This window comes from Anomaloglossus baeobatrachus, chromosome 1 (assembly GCF_048569485.1).
Source record: "Anomaloglossus baeobatrachus isolate aAnoBae1 chromosome 1, aAnoBae1.hap1, whole genome shotgun sequence".
NCBI classification, from domain to species: domain Eukaryota; kingdom Metazoa; phylum Chordata; class Amphibia; order Anura; family Aromobatidae; genus Anomaloglossus; species Anomaloglossus baeobatrachus.
In genome coordinates this window covers 142,672,318-142,693,119 of record NC_134353.1, presented here as the reverse complement: position 1 = coordinate 142,693,119, position 20,802 = coordinate 142,672,318, and the positions used below count along the sequence as shown (strand labels likewise).

The 20,802-nt window shown below is 50.6% G+C and overlaps 1 protein-coding gene across 7 annotated transcripts in view; it reads right to left on the bottom strand.

Annotated features, from left to right (window-relative positions):
- Positions 1-20,802, bottom strand: part of PCM1 (pericentriolar material 1) — a 382,937-nt gene that overhangs the window by 294,782 nt on the left and 67,353 nt on the right. For all 7 annotated transcript variants that reach the window (XM_075347110.1, XM_075347104.1, XM_075347105.1 and 4 more), the window contains 2 exons: positions 16,397-16,574; positions 6,395-6,504 (listed from right to left, as the gene is read on the bottom strand). In XM_075347110.1, coding sequence (XP_075203225.1) covers positions 6,395-6,504; positions 16,397-16,574 — 288 coding nt within the window. The remainder of the gene's footprint in view (positions 1-6,394; positions 6,505-16,396; positions 16,575-20,802) is intronic.

Sequence of the window (20,802 nt, the reverse complement as noted above, 5' to 3'; positions counted from 1 at the left end):
GGCCACACAAAGCACTACATTAAAAGTGCAAGGCCCCTCCCCCTCTGGCTATACCCCCCCGTGGTATCACGGGTTCTCCAGTTTTAGTGCCAAAGCAAGAAGGAGGAAGCCAATAACTGGTTTAAACAAATTAACTCCGAATAACATCGGAGAACTGAAAAACCGTTCAACATGAACAACATGTGTACCCGCAAACAACAAAAAAACATCCCGAAGGACAACAGGGCGGGTGCTGGGTCTCCCAATAAGAGCTAGAAGAAAAGGAATTTACGGTAAGTAACAAAATTCCCTTCTTCTTCAGCGCTCTATTGGGAGACCCAGACGATTGGGACGTCCAAAAGCTGTCCCTGGGTGGGTAAATAAATACCTCATGTTAGAGCTGCAAAACAGCCCTCCCCTACGGGGGTGTCACTGCCGCCTGCAGGACTCTTCTACCTAAGCTGGCATCCGCCGAAGCATAGGTATGCACCTGATAATGCTTGGTGAAAGTGTGCAGACTGGACCAGGTAGCTGCCTGGCACACCTGTTGAGCCGAAGCCTGGTGACGTAATGCCCAGGACGCACCCACGGCTCTGGTGGAGTGGGCTTTTAGCCCTGAAGGAACCGGAAGCCCCGCAGAACGGTAGGCCTCTAGAATTGGTTCTTTGATCCATCGAGCCAGGGTGGCTTTAGAAGCCTGCAACCCCTTGCGCGGACCAGCGACAAGGACGAAAAGTGCATCGGCACGGCGTATGGGCGCCGTGCGGGAAATGTAGATTCTGAGTGCTCTCACCAGATCTAGCAAACGTAAGGCCTTTTCATACCGGTGAACCGGATGAGGGCAAAAAGAAGGCAAGGAAATATCCTGATTAAGATGAAAAGAGGATACGACCTTAGGGAGAAACTCCGGAATGGGGCGCAGCACAACCTTGTCCTGGTGGAACACCAGGAAGGGAGCCTTAGATGACAGAGCTGCCAGCTCAGACACTCGCCGAAGCGATGTGATTGCAACAAGAAACGCCACTTTCTGCGACAGCCGAGAAAAGGAAACTTCCTTCAGAGGCTCGAAGGGCGGTTTCTGGAGAGCAACTAGTACCCTGTTCAGATCCCATGGATCTAACGGTCGCTTGTACGGGGGCACAATATGACAGACCCCCTGCAGGAACGTGCGCACCTTAGGAAGACGTGCTAGACGCTTCTGAAAAAACACGGATAGTGCCGAAACTTGCCCTTTAAGGGAGCTGAGCGACAAGCCCTTTTCTAACCCCGATTGCAGGAAGGAAAGAAACTTGGGCAATGCAAATGGCCAGGGAGACACTCCCTGAGCAGAGCACCAGGACAAGAAAATCTTCCACGTTCTGTGGTAGATCTTAGCCGAATTCGACTTTCTAGCTTGTCTCATTGTGGCAATGACTCCCTGAGATAATCCAGCAGATGCTAGGATCCAGGACTCAATGGCCACACAGTCAGGTTCAGGGCCGCAGAATTCTGATGGAAAAACGGCCCTTGGGACAGTAAGTCTGGTCGGTCTGGCAGTGACCACGGTCGACCGATCGTGAGATGCCACAGATCCGGATACCACGACCTCCTCGGCCAGTCTGGAGCGACGAGTATGACGCGGCTGCACTCGGATCTGATCTTGCGTAGCACTCTGGGCAAGAGCGCCAGAGGCGGAAACACGTATGGGAGCTGAAACTGCGACCAATCTTGAACCAAGGCGTCTGCCGCCAGAGCTCTTTGATCGCGCGACCTCGCCATGAATGCCGGGACCTTGTTGTTGTGCCGGGATGCCATTAGGTCGACGTCCGGCACTCCCCAGCGGCGACAGATTTCCTGAAACACGTCCGGGTGAAGGGACCATTCCCCTGCGTCCATGCCCTGGCGACTGAGGAAGTCTGCTTCCCAGTTTTCTACGCCTGGGATGTGAACCGCGGATATGGTGGACGCTCTGTCCTCCACCCACATTAGAATGCGCCGGACTTCTTGGAAGGCTTGCCGACTGCGCGTCCCTCCTTGGTGGTTGATGTATGCCACCGCTGTGGAGTTGTCCGATTGGATTCGGATCTGCTTTCCTTCCAGCCACTGTTGGAAGGCCAGTAGAGCAAGATACACTGCTCTGATCTCCAGAACATTGATCTGAAGGGTGGACTCCTGCGGAGTCCACGTCCCCTGAGCCCTGTGGTGGAGAAATACTGCTCCCCACCCTGACAGACTCGCATCTGTCGTGACTACTGCCCAGGATGGGGGCAGGAAGGATCTTCCCTGAGACAATGAGGTGGGAAGGAGCCACCATTGTAGAGAGTCTTTGGCCGTCTGGGAAAGCGAGACTTTCCTGTCCAGGGACGTTGACTTCCCGTCCCATTGGCGGAGAATGTCCTATTGAAGTGGGCGCAGATGAAACTGCGCAAAGGGAACTGCTTCCATGGCTGCCACCATCTTCCCTAGGAAATGCATGAGGCGCCGCAAGGGATGCAACTGGCCCTGCAGGAGAGATTGCACCCCTGTCTGTAGTGACCGCTGCTTGTCCAGCGGAAGCTTCACTATCGCTGCTAGAGTATGAAACTCCATGCCAAGATACGTTAGTGACTGAGTCGGTGATAGGATCGACTTTGGAAAGTTGATGATCCATCCGAAAGACTGTAAAGTCTCCAGCGTAGCATTCAGGCTGAGTTGGCATGCCTCCTGAGAGGGAGCTTTGACCAATAAGTCGTCTAGGTAAGGAATCACCGAGTGTCCCTGAGAGTGCAAGACTGCTACCACCGCCGCCATGACCTTGGTGAAGACCCGTGGGGCTGTCGCCAGACCAAATGGAAGAGCTACGAACTGAAAATGGTCGTCTCCTATCACAAAACGTAGAAAACGTTGATGTTCTGTAGCAATTGGCACGTGGAGATAAGCATCTTTGATGTCTATTGAGGCAAGGAAGTCTCCTCTGGACATTGAGGCAATGACAGAGCGGAGGGTTTCCATCCGGAACCTCCTGGCGTGCACATGTTTGTTGAGCCGTTTTAGGTCCAGAACAGGACGGAACGAGCCGTCCTTTTTTGGAAACACAAAGAGATTGGAGTAAAACCCTTGCCCTTGTTCCTGAGGAGGGACTGGGATAACCACTCCTTCCGCCTTTAGGGAATCCACCGCCTGCAGCAGAGCATCTGCTCGGTCTGGACGTGGGGAGGTTCTGAAGAACCGAGCTGGAGGACGAGAATTGAACTCGATTCTGTACCCGCGAGACAAAATGTCCGTCACCCACCGGTCTTTGACCTGTGACATCCAAATGCCGGAAAAGCGGGAGAGCCTGCCCCCGACCGGCGATGCGGAGGGGGGGGGCTGGAAGTCATGAGGTAGCCGCTTTGGAAGCGGTACCTCCATTTGCTTTCTTGGGGCGTGTGTGAGTCCGCCACGAATCTGAGTTTCTTTGCGTCCTCTGAGTCCCTTTAGACGAGGTAAATGGTGTCTTGCCCGAACCTCGAAAGGACTGAAACCTCTGCTGCCACTTTTTCTGCTGAGGTTTGGGTGTTCTGGGTTGTGGTAAAGAGGAGTCTTTACCCTTGGACTGCTTAATGATGTCAGCCAATGGCTCGCCAAACAGTCTCTCTCTAGACAAAGGCAAACTGGTTAAACATTTTTTGGAACCAGCATCTGCTTTCCAGTCCTTTAACCACAAGGCTCTGCGCAAAACTACCGAATTGGCGGACGCCATTGAGGTGCGACTGGTAGATTCTAGGACCGCATTGATAGCGTAAGACGCAAACGCCGACATCTGCGTGGTAAGGTGCGCCACTTGCGGCACTGCTGGATGCATGATAGCATCCACTTTTGCTAAGCCAGCTGAAATAGCCTGGAGTGCCCATACGGCTGCGAATGCCGGAGCAAACGACGCGCCTATAGCTTCATAGACAGATTTTAACCAAAGGTCCATCTGTCTGTCATTGGCATCTTTAAGTGAAGCGCCATCCTCCACTGCAACTATGGATCTAGCTGCAAGTTTGGAAATCGGGGGGTCTACCTTTGGACACTGTGTCCAGCGCTTGACCACCTCAGGGGGGAAAGGGAAACGCGTATCTTTAGATCGTTTAGAGAAACGCCTTTCTGGGTGAGCGTCGTGCTTCTGGATTGATTCTCTGAAGTCAGAGTGATCTAACAAAGCACTCAATTTACGCTTGGGATAAAGGAAACGAAACTTTTCCTGCTCCGCAGCCGCCTCTTCTGCTGAAGGGGCTGGGGGAGAAATATCCAACAGCCTATTGATGGCTGAGATAAGGTCGTCTACCATGGCATCCCCATCCGGGGTATCCAGGTTGAGAGGGGTTCCAGGAGTGGATTCCTGATCACTCTCATCAGACACATCACAGGGAGACTGATTGCGCTGAGACCCTGAGCAGTGTGATGACGTCGAGGGTCTTTCCCAGCGAGCTCGCTTAGGGTGGCTGGGGCCATCATCTGAGTCATAATCCTCGGCCTGTGAAGCCGGGGACCCCCCTGTGGGCTGGATACATTCCAAGTAAGGGGGACCTGAGGACAGAGGCCTCGCCGTGCCCAGAGACTGAGCCCCATGCATAGATTGCAAGGTCTCAAGGATTTTTGCCATAGATACAGACATATTATCTGCAAAAACTGCAAAGTCCGTCCCTGTCACCGGGGCAGAACTTACAAGCGTCTCAGCCTGGGTCGCTACCTCTCCTGACTCCGGCTGGCGAAGCAGCACCGGGTCGGAGCATTGCACACAATGGGGGTCATCAGAGCCTGCTGGTAGATTAGCCCCACATGCAGCACACGCAGTATACACAGCCCTTTTTGCCTTGGCCGCCTTGCGTTTTGAGGATGACATGTTGCTGCTTCCACAGAGCGATCTGGGATATGCAGCCAGAAGCGCACCTCACAGTGCAAGAAATACAATATCTATATATATGTACCCAGTACACCAATACACCGTGAGGCACTAGAGGGACCAGCACAGAAAAATCGCTTACCGCCCGCTTAAAAAGCGGGTGTGTGGTCGCCAGATAGCCCCTAGACCAGGTCTCCCAGAGCCTTGCGTCCTTCCTCCAGCCAGGCATGCATGTAATGGCTGCCGGCGTCTCGAGAGAGGAAGGGGGGCGGGCCCTGGGCGTTCCTGGCCAAGAGCGGGAAGCCTGCTTCCCTCTGTGCCTAGTGTGAGGGCTGGAGCATGTAAATCAGGCTCCAGCCCTCGTCGCTGCTTGCGAACAGCGTCTCTCCCCTACCCTGAATGACAGGGTGGGGGCGGGAACGAAACGGAGCTGCCGGCGTCCTAGGCCCAAAAAGCCGGGGACTAAAGTTATAACCGCCGCCGCCGTAAAAGCGCGGACGGCGGATCCCCGGCGCACCACAAGTCACAGCAGCGCCGCCCGGTCCAGAGGGGGTCGGCGCTGCGTTCCCAAACACAAACAATCCCCCAGTAATCTGTAGGGACACCAACTCCACGTTGCGGTCCCCGGCGCACTATAACACCCAGCCAGCCCGGAGTGTGTCTGTGCCTGCCGGGGACACAGAGTACCTGTAAGATGCAGGGCCCTGTCCCTGATCGTACTCCTGCTCCGAATCCATCAGGTTCTAATGGGTCTGTGGATGGAGCCCGGCATCAGAGCTGAGAGGCCGGCAGGATCCCACTTCCACAGAGCCCTACAAGGGGATGTGGAAGGAAAACAGCATGTCAGGCTCCAGCCCTGTACCAGCAATAGGTACCTCAACCTTACAGCACCATCCAGGGGTGAGAAGGGAGCATGCTGGGGACACTATATGTGTCCTCTTTTCTTCCATCCGAAATAGTCAGCAGCTACTGCTGACTAAAATCTGTGGAGCTATGCATGGAATGTCTGACCTCCTTCGCACACAAAGCTAAAACTGGAGAACCCGTGATACCACGGGGGGGTATAGCCAGAGGGGGAGGGGCCTTGCACTTTTAATGTAGTGCTTTGTGTGGCCTCCAGAGGGCAGTAGCTATACCCCAATCGTCTGGGTCTCCCAATAGAGCGCTGAAGAAAAGTGCGATTTATCAGAAAAACGACATCCCCAGCTTTAGTTTGTTACAAAAAGAAACCCAGCACACTCTAATCCCCTTCCCCGAATCCAACGCAGCTTCTATGGCGCTAATCCTGGGTGTCCGGTAATGGCTGCGCCACTGCCGAAATGTTAACAGCCAATCAGAGCTTAGCGGCTCTTCCAGTGTAGATGGAATGCCCTTCAGAGCAGCTGAGCTCACGGCTGACACGCTGTGGGAGGGGCATCAGGGGCGCAGTCAACACCGGACTCCGGATACAGTACTAGTGACTTAAGGCTGAACCTAGGGAGGGCAAGTCATTTTTTGGGGTTTTTTTTTTCCAGTTTTTCTGAAAAGGAACATCCCCTTTAATCAAATATATGGAGATTTAATCTATAAAGCACACAATAGCAGTACCTGGGCATCATGCAGCTGGTTGTGAAAGCGCTGGATCAGGTCATTCAGTTCTTCGTTTAGCTCGGATGTTAAGCTCAGACCAGAGACGCTGCCTGTTGTTTCTGTGACAACTGAGAACATTAAAAAAAAATAAAATAAGTAGAGAGTTATTTAATTCTGTCAGAATAGGTTTATTAAAAAAGTGTATGGAAAATGGGAACGTTTAAGGATATCCTGCAGAAGAAAATGAGACTTATTTTTTATATTATGTTTTGCCCGATAAATCATTTGCTTTTTTTTTCCTGTGGTATCGGGTGACTTATTTATTTTTTTTATGCTTTAAAAAGGCAAAATTGTTCAAAATGGACCACGTGTTTTCATGAATTTCCAATAAAAATAAAGTTTATTTTTGTCTAACTTTTTTTGCAACTTTGTAGCATATAAAAAAAAATCTGAAGTCTTGCTAAAATGTTGCAGAATTTGAACAAAAACTTCCAAAGTAAATAAAATTATTCTAGGGGAGAATGGGATGTATTTGTGTAAAAATTTTGCAACTTTTTAAAAGAGTCACAATTGATGAATCAGTAGAAAACATCTGGAAATGCACTGGAAAGCAAGGAAAAGTCCAAGTGCATTGAGGTTGCCAAAAAATTAATACCGTATTTTGCAGCGTATAAGACGACATTTTAACCCCTGAAAATCTTCTCAAAGTCAAGGGTCGTCTTATACGGCGGTGCATGGTGCCATCATGGCTTTACTGCCGTTCTTTACACTTAATAAAAAAAGACTCTCACCTCTCCTCCGTTCCTGCGGTGCCTACAGCTGTTTCTTGCAGTCTGCAGGCACACAGACCACTCCGTGATAGCGTCCGCTGCACGGAGCAGCTGCTGCAGGATGTCGTCATAGCTTTACTGAAGATGAATGCTTTACGGCGACACAAAGCATTCAACTGCGGTAAAGCGCTGACAGCAGTGGTGGCTGCCCCATATATTGGACGCGATCATGGAGGAGTGCTTCTTGTGGACCGAAGCCACATAGACCGTTCCACGATCGCATCCAATACACAGGGCTCCTGCGGCGGCGGCGCCGTTAAGCATTTAACTGTAGTAAAGCCATGACCACATCCTGCAGCAGCCGCTGCGTGCACCGGACGCCATCACGGAGGGGTCTATGGGCCTGCGGACTTCAACAAGCAGCTGGAGGCACCGCGGGCACAGAGAAGAATAGAGAATATCTTTTATTGTGTGTAAACAATGGCATAATAGGGGACAAGAAGGGAACTAGCAGGAGGACATTACTAAATAATGGGGACAATACTACACAATGGGGACATTACAGCAGGGGACATTTAACTGGAAAAGTTAAGGGTCGTCTTATATGCCGGAAAATACAGTTAAAAAAAAAAAAGCAATTTCACAATTTTTTTTTTTTTTTTTTAATTCTTTTTACATTTACCATGCTCTTATATACAATAAAACAACTGTGGCAGTAAAAGTCTCTGGGTCAGAATGATTACACAAATACATAACATATCTGTTATTCAAGTGGTGATATAAAGGTAGCCTGGGATATAGGTTGTTTGTTCAAATGTAATACGATTATCTGTGTATGTAAATAATCAAAATATAGATGGAGTTGCATAATTATCTGTGTGTCTCTATGGCAATCGCATAGAAGTTTCATAATATGATTCTAAGGCTACTTTCACACTTGCGTTAGACAGCTTCCGTAGCATTGCGTTGTGTGACGGATGCAACGGATGCGTTGCATATAGTGGCACAACGGATGCTACGGATCGTACAAAACAACGGAAAGCTTTTTTTTTTTTTTTTCTTCTTTACAGTTTTACCGCAGCAGACTATTGTGAACGATCAGCTGATCGCTCTCAATAGCCGGCTGCCAGGCGCTCAGCTGAGCGCTCTCACATGCCGGCGGCCAAGCGCTCAGCTGATCGTTCGGCCGCCGAGAATGTGTGCGGGGGGCGGAGTGAGTGGAGACGAGTGGACCATGGCGCTGAGGACAGGTGAGTGTGCGTGTGTGTATGATTATGTGCATGTGTGCGTGTGCGCATACATGCAAAGTGCGGGAGGGGGCGGAGCCAAGCGGGGGAGTGTCGGGCTCCCTGCACACGTAGCGAGGGTAAATATCGGCAAAGCACTTTGCTTGGTTCCCCGATATTTATCTTTGTTACGGGTGCAGGGAGCCAAAGAGAGCATGCGCAGTGAAATCCAACGGATTGCGCTGCTCAAAAAAAACATTACATGCTGCGTTCCTCCCGCCCGGCGCAGCGTCAAAATAATGACGCTGTGTCGTCTAGCGGATGCAATGCTGACACTTGCGTTACAGTGCGTCGTCCATACAAGTCTTTGGAGAATAGCGCAGTGCGTTAACGGACTGCGCTATTCTCCATAGTGACGGACTCCGCTGAACGCAAGTGTGAAAGTACCCTAAACTATATGTTCAAGGGGTAACCAAAAACGAGTGAACAGATGTATAAACAATGGACAGTGAAGCCCTTAGGGGTGCTTCACACATAGCGAGATAGCTATCGAGATCACTGCTGAGTCATGGTTTTTGTGACGCACCAGTGACCTCATTAGTGATCTCGCTGTGTGTGACACTGAGCAGCGATCTGGCCCCTGCTGTGAGATCGCTGCTCGTTACACACAGCCCTGGTTCATTTTTTTTGACGTTGCTCACCCGCTGTGAAGCACACATCGCAGTGTGTGACAGCGAGAGAGCAACGATGTGAATGTGCAGGGAGCAGAGAGCCGGTGTCTGGCAGCCTGCGGTAAGCTGTAACCAAGGTAAATATCGGGTAACCAAGGGAAGCCCTTTCTTGATTACCCGATATTTACATTAGTTACTAGCTCCGCAGCTCTCAGGCTGTCAGTACAGGCTCCCTGCACACATAGCCAGACTACACATCGGGTAAATAAGCACAGCGGTTTGCTTATTAACCCGATGTGTACTGTGGCTAGGAGTGCAGGGAGCCAGCGCTAAGTGGTGTGCGCTGGTAACAAAGGTAAATATCGGGTAACCAAGCCCTTGGTTACCCGATATTTACCTTAGTTACGAAGTGCAGCGTCGCTTCCATGCGTCGCTGGTCACTAGTCGCTGGTGAGATCTGCCTGATTGACAGCTCACCAGCGACCATGTAGCGACCATGTAGCGACGCACCAGCGATCCTGACCAGGTCAGATCGCTGGAGCGTCGCTAAAGTGTGATGGTACCCTTAGTGAAAGTCTTATCAGTGATTTCACACAAAGAAAGAATGTGCTAACTAGATAATCAGGTCAGAATAATGAGAGAATTTTAGAATTTCGGTTTTCTCACAGTTGAAATATGGACTGTAATGTGTGGGATGATCAATCCCGGTTCTTGCTTCAAGGTCGAAGACGAATGTTGTATTGTATATCACGAGTCTTTTTAATACATGAGCCAGACGCCTATACTGGCTCAAAGGGTGAACACAGTTTCTGTGGTCATGGCTTCTGAGTTATTTATTATATCTGTACAGATAGCTAATTTGGACCCGTCCATTGGATTTGCCCTGAACAAAGAATCCATTAGCAGTCTTACCCAAATTTCTCCCTTGACAGCGACACATTTTCTGCAATAATGTAAAGACTTGTCATATTGTGTGAAGGGGTTAAAATGAGGAGCAAATTAAAAATCCTCTAAAATTTTGTTTGCAGTCACTGAAAGAAGGGAATTTTGTTTACTTACCGTAAATTCCTTTTCTTCTAGCTCTAATTGGGAGACCCAGACAATTGGGTGTATAGGCTATGCCTCCGGAGGCCGCACAAAGTACTACACTTAAAAGTGTTAGGCCCCTCCCCTTCTGCCTATACACCCCCCGTGCTCCCACGGGCTCCTCAGTTTTGGTGCAAAAGCAAGAAGGAGGAAAAATAATTATAAACTGGTTTAAAGTAACTTCAATCCGAAGGAAACTCGGAGAACTGAAACCATTCAACATGAACAACATGTGTACACAAAAAAACAGGGGCGGGTGCTGGGTCTCCCAATTAGAGCTAGAAGAAAAGGAATTTACGGTAAGTAAACAAAATTCCCTTCTTTTTCGCTCTATTGGGAGACCCAGACAATTGGGACGTCCAAAAGCAGTCCCTGGGTGGGTAAAATAATACCTCGTAAGAGAGCCGTAAAACAGCCCTTTCCTACAGGTGGGCAACCGCCGCCTGAAGGACTCGTCTACCTAGGCTGGCATCCGCCGCAGCATAGGTATGCACCTGATAGTGCTTCGTGAAAGTGTGCAGGCTCGACCAGGTAGCCGCCTGACACACCTGTTGAGCCGTAGCCTGGTGCCTCAAAGCCCAGGACGCTCCCACGGCTCTGGTAGAATGGGCCTTCAGCCCTGAGGGAACCGGAAGCCCAGCCGAACGGTAAGCTTCTATAATTGGCTCCTTGATCCACCGAGCCAGGGTTGATTTGGAAGCCTGTGACCCTTTACGCTGGCCAGCGACAAGGACAAAGAGTGCATCCGAGCGGCGCAGGGGCGCCGTACGAGAAATGTAGAGTCTGAGTGCTCTCACCAGATCTAACAAGTGCAAATCCTTTTCACATTGGTGAACTGGATGAGGATAAAAAGAGGGTAAGGAAATATCCTGATTGAGATGAAAGGGGATACCACCTTACGGAGAAATTCCGGAACCGGACGTAGAACCACCTTATCCTGGTGAAAAACCAGAAAAGGGGCTTTGCACGACAACGCTGCTAGCTCAGACACTCTCCGAAGTGAAGTGACTGCTACTAGAAAAACCACTTTCTGCGAAAGTCGTGAGAGAGAAATATCCCTCATTGGCTCGAATGGTGGTTTCTGAAGAACCATCAGCACCCTGTTTAGATCCCAGGGTTCTAACGGCCGCTTGTAAGGTGGAACGATGTGACAAACTCCCTGCAGGAACGTGCGTACCTGTGGAAGTCTAGCTAGGCGCTTCTGGAAAAACACAGAGAGCGCTGAAACTTGTCCCTTAAGGGAACCGAGCGACAAACCCTTTTCCAGTCCAGATTGAAGGAAGGACAGAAAAGTAGGTAATGCAAATGGCCAGGGAGAAAAACCCTGAGCAGAGCACCACGACAGGAAAATTTTCCACGTCCTGTGATAAATCTTGGCGGACGTTGGTTTCCTAGCCTGTCTCATAGTGGCAATGACTTCTTGAGATAACCCTGAAGACGCTAGGATCCAGGACTCAATGGCCACACAGTCAGGTTGAGGGCCGCAGAATTCAGATGGAAAAACGGCCCTTGAGACAGCAAGTCTGGTCGGTCTGGTAGTGCCCACGGTTGGCCGACCGTGAGATGCCACAGATCCGGGTACCACGACCTCCTCGGCCAGTCTGGAGCGACGAGGATGGCGCGGCGGCAGTCAGCCCTGATCTTGCGTAACACTCTGGGCAACAGTGCCAGCGGAGGAAACACATAAGGGAGCTGAAACTGCGACCAATCCTGAACTAAGGCGTCTGCCGCCAGAGCTCTGGGATCTTGAGACCGTGCCATGAACGTTGGTACCTTGTTGTTGTGCCGGGACGCCATGAGGTCGACGTCCGGCACCCCCCAGCGGCAACAGATCTCCTGAAACACGTCCGGGTGAAGGGACCATTCCCCTGCGTCCATGCCCTGGCGACTGAGATAATCTGCTTCCCAGTTTTCCACGCCTGGGATGTGAACTGCGGATATGGTGGAGGCCGTGGCTTCCACCCACATCAAAATCCGCCGGACTTCCTGGAAGGCTTGTCGACTGCGTGTGCCGCCTTGGTGGTTGATGTATGCCACCGCTGTGGAATTGTCCGACTGAATTCGGATCTGCTTGCCTTCCAGCCACTGCTGGAACGCTTTCAGGGCAAGATACACTGCCCGAATTTCCAGAACATTGATCTGAAGCGAGGACTCTTGCCGGGACCACGTACCCTGAGTCCTGTGGTGGAGAAAAACCGCTCCCCACCCTGACAGACTTGCGTCCGTCGTGACTACTTCCCAGGATGGGGGTAGGAAAAATTTCCCCTTCGATAATGAAGTGGGAAGAAGCCACCACCGAAGGGAAGCTTTGGTCGCCTGAGAGAGGGAGACGGTCCTGTCGAGGGACGTCGGCTTCCTGTCCCATTTGCGTAGGATGTCCCATTGAAGAGGACGCAGGTGAAACTGCGCGAAAGGGACTGCTTCCATTGCTGCCACCATCTTCCCCAGGAAGTGCATGAGGCGCCTCAAGGGGTGTGACTGGCCTTGAAGGAGAGATTGTACCCCTGTCTGTAGTGACCGCTGCTTGATCAGCGGAAGCTTCACTATCGCTGAGAGGGTATGAAACTCCATGCCAAGGTATGTGAGCGATTGGGCCGGTGTCAGATTTGACTTTGGAAAATTGATGATCCACCCGAAACTCTGGAGAGTCTCCAGGGTAGCGTCGAGGCTGTGTTGGCATGCCTCTTGAGAGGGTGCCTTGATCAACAGATCGTCCAAGTACGGGATCACCGAGTGACCCTGAGAATGGAGGACCGCTACTACAGTAGCCATAACCTTGGTGAAAACCCGTGGGGCTGTTGCCAGGCCGAATGGCAGTGCCACGAACTGCAGGTGTTCGTTTCCTTATGGCGAAGCGCAAGAAGCGCTGGTGCTCTGGGGCAATCGGAACGTGGAGATAAGCATCTTTGATATCGATCGATGCAAGGAAATCTCCTTGGGACATTGAGGCGATGACGGAGCGAAGGGATTCCATCCGGAACCGCCTGGTCTTTACGTGTTTGTTGAGAAGTTTCAGGTCTAGGACAGGACGGAAAGACCCGTCCTTCTTTGGGACCACAAACAAGTTGGAGTAAAAACCGTGGCCCTGTTGATGAAGAGGAACAGGGACCACCACTCCTTCTGCCTTCAGAGTGCCCAGCGCCTGCAGAAGAGCCTCGGCTCTCTCGGGAGGCGGAGAAGACCTGAAGAATCGAGTCGGGGGACGAGAGATGAACTCTATCTTGTAACCGTGAGACAGAATGTCTCTCACCCAGCGGTCTTTTATTTGTGGCAGCCAGGCGTCGCAAAAGCGGGAGAGCCTGCCACCGACCGAGGATGCTACTAGAGGAGGTCGAAAGTCATGAGGAAGCCGCCTTGTTAGCGGTGCCTCCAATGTTCTTTTTAGGACGTGACTTAGACCGCCATGCATCAGAGTTCTTTTGTTCTTTCTGAGACCTTTTGGACGAGGAGAATTGGGACCTGCCTGCGCCCCGAAAGGACCGAAACCTCGCCTGCCCTCTCCTCTGTTGGGGAATGTTCTGTTTGGGCTGGGGTAAGGATGTATCCTTTCCCTTGGATTGTTTGATGATTTCATCCAGACGCTCGCCAAACAGCCTGTCGCCAGAAATTGGCAAACTGGTTAAGCGCTTTTTGGAAGCAGAATCTGCCTTCCATTCCCGTAGCCACAAGGCCCTGCGGAATACCACCGAATTGGCGGTCGCCACCGCCGTACGGCTCACAGAGTCCAGGACAGCATTAATAGCGTAAGACGCAATTGCCGAGGTCTGGGTGGTAATGGATGCCACCTGTGGCGCGGCCGTGCAAGTGGCTGCTTCAATTTGCGCTTGACCTGCTGAGATAGCTTGCAGCGCCCATACGGCTGCGAATGCTGGGGCAAAAGAAGCTCCGATAGCTTCATAGATGGATTTCAACCAGAGCTCCATCTGCCTGTCAGTGGCATCTTTGAGCGAGGCCCCATCTTCCACTGCAAGTATGGATCTAGCCGCCAGTCTGGAGATTGGAGGATCCACTTTGGGACATTGAGTCCAACCTTTAACCACGTCCGGGGGGAAAGGATAACGTGTATCCTTAAGGCGCTTAGAAAAACGCTTATCTGGACAAGCATGGTGATTCTGGATTGCCTCTCTGAAATCAGAGTGGTCTAGAAACATACTCTGTGTCCGCTTGGGAAACCTGAAACGAAATTTCTCCTGCTGAGAAGCTGACTCCTCCGCCGGAGGGGCTGAGGGAGAAATATCCAGCAACTGATGGATGGACGCAATAAGATCGTTCACTATGGCGTCCCCGTCTGGAGTATTAAGATTGAGAGCGCTCTCAGGATCAGAATCCTGATCAGCTGTCTCCGCATCATCAACCAAAGATTCCCCCCGCTGAGACCCTAAACAATATGATGTCGAGGGAAATTCTAAGCGAGCCCGCTTAGTCAATCTGGGGCTGGGGTCTAAGTCAGAACCCTCAGACTGGGATGTAGGAGATACCCCGGGAGGACATTGTTGGTCCAACTGAGGGGGGCCCGGGAACAACGATTCAACAGGCTCCCGTTGCTGAGATACCGGCCTGGACTGCAAGGCTTCTAGTATCTTAGCCATAGTCTCAGAGAGTTTAGCAAACTCAGTCCCCGTCACCTGGACAGTGTCAACAGGTGTCTCCCCCTGGGCCCCTCTTAGCATAGGCTCCGGCTGAAGAAGTGGCACAGGGGTCGAACACTGCACACAATGAGGGTCAGTGGAACCTGCCGGTAGTGGGGTCTTACAAGCGGCGCAGGCAGCATAATAAGCCTGTGTTTTGGCACCCCTGCCTTTTGTGGGCGCCATGCTATAGTTTTCCTTGAGTTACACAAAAAGGTATATAGCCAGAATGCACTGTGCTCATACAGTGTAAAGTATATATGATACACAAATAATGTACCAATACACTACAGCACCATGGGGCTAGCACCAACAGGTGCTGCTTACCAGCCGCCTAAAGCGGTTGTGAGGCCACCAGAGACCGTGTCTGGGTCTCCCAGGACTTGTCCCTCTTCTGCAGCGTCGGTGGAGCTGACAGGAATGGCTGCGGCGTCCTGACGAGATGAGGGAGCTGTGGGCGTGGCCGAGAAAGAGCGCGAACTGGTGCTCACACCGTGCACAGTGAGGGGGGTGGAGTATGTAAATCATACTCCAGCCCTCAGAGCTGCTCGCTCCGTGCAGCGTCCCGCCCTTCCCCCTGCCTGTCAGGGCTGAGGGCGGGAGAAAAGTAAACTAGGCCGCAAGGAAGCCGGGGACTCTAGTAATAAACGCGGCCGCCGTAAAAGCGCGGCCGGCGTGAAAGTCCCCGGCGAACTACAAGTCCCAGCCGCGCCGCAGTGTCCCATGGCAGCGGCGGTTAGTGCGGTAGCCCTTACATATAAACACACTCAGCGACGCTGAGTGTGTAATGGCACATATAGACCCGGTCAGCGCCGCGGTCCCCGGTGCACTAGCACACCCAGCAAAGCTGAGGTGATGCCGTGCGCGGTCCCCACAGGGATACAGAGTACCTCCAAGATGCAGGGCCATGTCCCTGAACGATACTCGGCTCCTATCCATCAGGCTCCACAGGAGTTGTGGATGGAGCACGGTCTTAGTGCCTGGAGACCGGTAAGATCCCACTTCACCCAGAGCCCAGAGGGGGATGGGGAAGGAAAGCAGCATGTGGGCTCCAGCCTCCGTACCCGCAATGGATACCTCAACCTTAACAACACCGCCGACAAGAGTGGGGTGAGAAGGGAGCATGCTGGGGGCCCTATATGGGCCCACTTTTCTTCCATCCGACATAGTCAGCAGCTGCTGCTGACTAATCTGTGGAGCTGTGCTGTGCGTGTCTGACCTCCTTCGCACAAAGCAAAAAACTGAGGAGCCCATGGGAGCACGGGGGGTGTATAGGCAGAAGGGGAGGGGCCTAACACTTTTAAGTGTAGTACTTTGTGCGGCCTTCGGAGGCATAGCCTATACACCCAATTGTCTGGGTCTCCCAATAGAGCGAAAAAGAAATATACGTATTTTTTTACTTTCAGGTTAAGAAAACCAATCGTTATCAGGAGTTGGCTATAAAAAATTAACATAAGAAAATTGTCGGCGTGCAGCACATAGTGTAAAATGGTTTGATGATGCAGAGAAAGTGTAATAAGTGTACAGAGATCCTTGCCTAACACCAGCACTGCGTCTTTTGGATTTATCATGACGTGATCACACAGGTCCAGTACACGAGGGCTCTGCTAGCTGCACGGGTCCCAACACAGCCACTTACCAGTTTCATCCATAACGGCAATGGCTTGCTCGGCCTTGTGCTGTAAAGCGAGGAGAGCCGCTTGCCGTCCTTTTAAAGCCCTGAGCTGCTCTTGCTGCTGTAACATCCGTGTCAGTAGTGCATGCTGTTTTTTCATATTCTTCAGTTCTTCTTTCGCCTCCTGCTGAGGATCGATTGCCTAAAGTCAAAATACGAAACCATAAAAAAAAAAAAAAAAAAAAAAAAAAAAAAAAATGAATGTTTTGTTTTTCATGTTGCTGCCATTTGTTTTTAATTATTTTCCTAGGACAGCCATACTTTGAGTTTGCATACAGAAAATTAAGTGAACTAATGGCATCCAAAAAAAACAATGGAGGTTAGCGGACAGAAAACTGCCCTAGGTAATCAGTCTGCAGGTAGTGATGATGGAGGACAGCGGCCCCCTACAGAGAATGGCAGGGCAGATGCAAACTGATGCCCACTTGTGTGTGTATAGTGTTACCATCATGTAAACCACACGGTATTCTTTTTACTGTGTCCCTTGGTACACTAAGATGGTAACACATTACACTTTTCTATACAGTGGAAAAGAAGGGAATTTTGTTTACTTACCGTAAATTCCTTTTCTTCTAGCTCCTATTGGGAGACCCAGACAATTGGGTGTATAGCTTCTGCCTCCGGAGGCCACACAAAGTATTACACTTTAAAAAGTGTAACCCCTCCCCTCTGCCTATACACCCTCCCGTGCATCACGGGCTCCTCAGTTTTGGTGCAAAAGCAGGAAGGAGGAAACTTATAAATTGGTCTAAGGTAAATTCAATCCGAAGGATGTTCGGAGAACTGAAAACCATGAACCAAAGGAACAATTCAACATGAACAACATGTGTACACAAAAGAACAAACAGCCCGAAGGGAACAGGGGCGGGTGCTGGGTCTCCCAATAGGAGCTAGAAGAAAAGGAATTTACGGTAAGTAAACAAAATTCCCTTCTTTGTCGCTCCATTGGGAGACCCAGACAATTGGGACGTCCAAAAGCAGTCCCTGGGTGGGTAAAAGAATACCTCAACAGAGAGCCGAAAAACGACCCCTTCCTACAGGTGGGCAACCGCCGCCTGAAGGACTCGCCTACCTAGACTGGCATCTGCTGAAGCATAGGTATGCACCTGATAGTGTTTTGTGAAGGTGTGCAGACTAGACCAGGTAGCTGCATGACACACCTGCTGAGCCGTAGCCCGGTGTCGCAATGCCCAGGACGCACCCACGGCTCTGGTAGAATGGGCTTTCAGCCCCGAAGGAAGAGGAAGCCCCGAAGAACGGTAGGCTTCAAGAATCGGTTCCTTGATCCACCGAGCCAAAGTTGACTTGGAAGCCTGCGAACCCTTACGCTGGCCAGCGACCAGGACAAAGAGCGCATCTGAACGGCGCAGGGGCGCCGTGCAAGACACGTAGAGCCGGAGTGCTCTCACTAGATCTAATGAATGCAAATCCTTTTCACACTGGTGAACTGGATGAGGGCAAAATGACGGTAAGGAGATATCCTGATTGAGATGAAAAGGAGATACCACCTTAGGGAGAAACTCCGGGATAGGACGCAGAACCACCTTATCCTGGTGAAAAACCAGGAAAGGGGATTTGCATGACAGCGCTGCAAGCTCCGACACTCTTCGGAGTGAGGTAATTGCCACAAGAAAAGCCACCTTCTGCGAAAGACGTGATAAAGAAACATCCCTCAGCGGCTCGAAAGGTGGTTTTTGAAGAGCCATTAACACCCTGTTAAGGTCCCAGGGTTCCAGCGGACGCTTGTAGGGTGGAACTATGTGGCAAACTCCCTGCAGGAACGTGCGGACCTGCGGAAGCCTTGCCAGGCGCTTTTGAAAAAATACTGAGAGCGCCGATACTTGTCCCTTGAGAGAGCCGAGTGACAAACCCTTGTTCATTCCGGATTGAAGGAATGAAAGAAAAATGGGTAAGGCAAAAGGCCAGGGAGTAAAACCCTTATCAGAGCACCAGGACAAGAAGATCCGCCACGACCTGTAATAGATCTTGGCGGACGTTGGTTTCCTGGCCTGTCTCATAGTGGCAATGACATCCTGCGATAAACCCGACGACGCTAGGAGCCAGGACTCAATGGCCACACAGTCAGGTTGAGGGCCGCAGAATTCAGATGGAAAAACGGGCCTTGTGACAGCAGGTCTGTGCGGTCTGGAAGCGCCCACGGCTGACCCACCGTGAGATGCCACAGATCCGGGTACCACGACCGCCTCGGCCAATCTGGAGCGACGAGAATGGTGCGACGACAGTCGGATCTGATCTTGCGTAACACTCTGGGCAACATCGCCAGAGGAGGAAACACATAAGGGAGTCGAAACTGCGACCAATCCTGAACTAACGCGCCGCAAAAGCGGGAGAGCCTGCCACCGACCGAGGATGCGGTTCGGGGAGGCCGAAAGTCATGAGGAGGCCGCCTTGGAGGCAGTGCCTCTGGCGGTTTTTTGGGGGGCGTGACTTAGACCGCCACGCATAAGAGTTCCTCTGGCCCTTCTCTGGCCTGTTGGACGAGGAGGATTGGGACTTGGCTGAGGGCCGAAAGGACCGAAACCTCGGTTGTATTTTCCGTTGCTGAGTGGATGTGTGCCTCCTTCCACACAAAGCATAAAACTGAGGAGCCCGTGATGCACGGGAGGGTGTATAGGCAGAGGGGAGGGGTTACACTTTTTAAAGTGTAATACTTTGTGTGGCCTCCGGAGGCAGAAGCTATACACCCAATTGTCTGGGTCTCCCAATGGAGCGACAAAGAAAAGGTATGACTCTGGACATAGAAAGGAAAACTTCAGACATGAAGAAAATAAAAAAAGTGGGCATAAAGCCCAAGTATCTAGCCATCTAATGATAATACAATTATTCCATACAGTCCATACAGCAAAGTTGACAAGGTACAATGTGCCCTCTAGTGGCCAGTGTGAAACATACAGGGAACAGGATCAGACTCATGCTGCCTGAACCACAGGGAACATGAATCAGTGAGTGGCTGGGACACTGCAGCCATGTATGTGTCCCTCTGAACCCCGTATATACTCTGAATAAATGTTCGAGTATACGTCTATAAGTCTTGGATGAGCAGTCTGAGGCAGGTACCCGGTGGTTTCTTTCTGCCCCGCTCACCTAGACTCACAGGTCTATCCTCAGGGGTATGTATATTTGTGTTATTGTTGGTTATTAATGACAAATGTATAATTGGTGGATGAACATTTCACTAATGGACCTAGGTCTTTTTTTTTTCAACCTATGTAACTATGTATAGGCAGAGATCTGTCAATGGCGGGGAGCAGGAGCTGACGCAGATTAGTCATCTGGCACCTATGCTCCCCGGTTAGCTCAAAGTATGGTTTTCCTGAACATCAGTGTTTGAAAGAAAGAAATACACCGCTTAAATAAAGCCAGTGTAATTCATTTCATGCAGCACGTGGATTGTGGTCCTGTCAATCGTAAGGACACATGCGTAATTGTAGCCTAAACCAGGAGTGGAACAATCAGAGGAAAAGTATAATAGAGACACAGGGACCACTCCTTGTTTTAACTTACAAATATTGAGGTAAAACACTGACCAAATACTTATCGTGTGTACATGGCCTAAGGGTACATAAATTATTTTAGATGCCGGAATGCCCGCTGAGTTTTCCAAGGGAAAGAGAATTTAAGAAATTGCCGGCGGTGTTTTCCCTGAAGCATGTGTTCCGGCAGTTTCACTGCTGGGATCTCCCCCCCCCCCCCCACCACATTCTATATAAACTAGTGATCAACTTTGAAGGGGAAGCTCCAAGGACAATGTAACGGTCACATCTTCTAGCCACGTCATGGATTTTGAAGCCTGAAGTGGTCAAAAAAAGTAAAAAGACGGGACATGGACACAGCAGGTTATTTCAGGGTGGCTGTGTATTACATTCATTCTTTCAACTGTTATTTTCTAGCTTTTTCAGGCGACTTCCAGGAAATCAACATCGTGTGCACATACCGTAAGAGCTGTACAATTTTACTTGTACTTCATGCTACCACCTGAGACAACAGTAAAACTATAGAGGTGAAAAAAAAAACAGGAATGACAACCAGAAAGACGTTCCTCCTCCAAAATCCAGTGTCCCTCAGAATCTGGTGACCCACCAGAGATGGGCTGAGCAGGCATTTGTGGCCAATTCCAGAAAGCAGGGCAGCATGAAGTGCTAGAAAAGTAGCTACAGGGGAGTCATCAGTACCACATTGTGGGGGTTTTCCCAATAGTAGCCTTAGCAATTGTAAAAATAAAGTTTTTATCTGTTGGATAAATCAGTATTCAAAACAAAGAACACAGCCCTAAATTGAAATCAATAGTAAAAAAAAAAAAAAAAGCTCAAAATATTAGAAATGAAGATCTCCATTACATTATCTTCCCA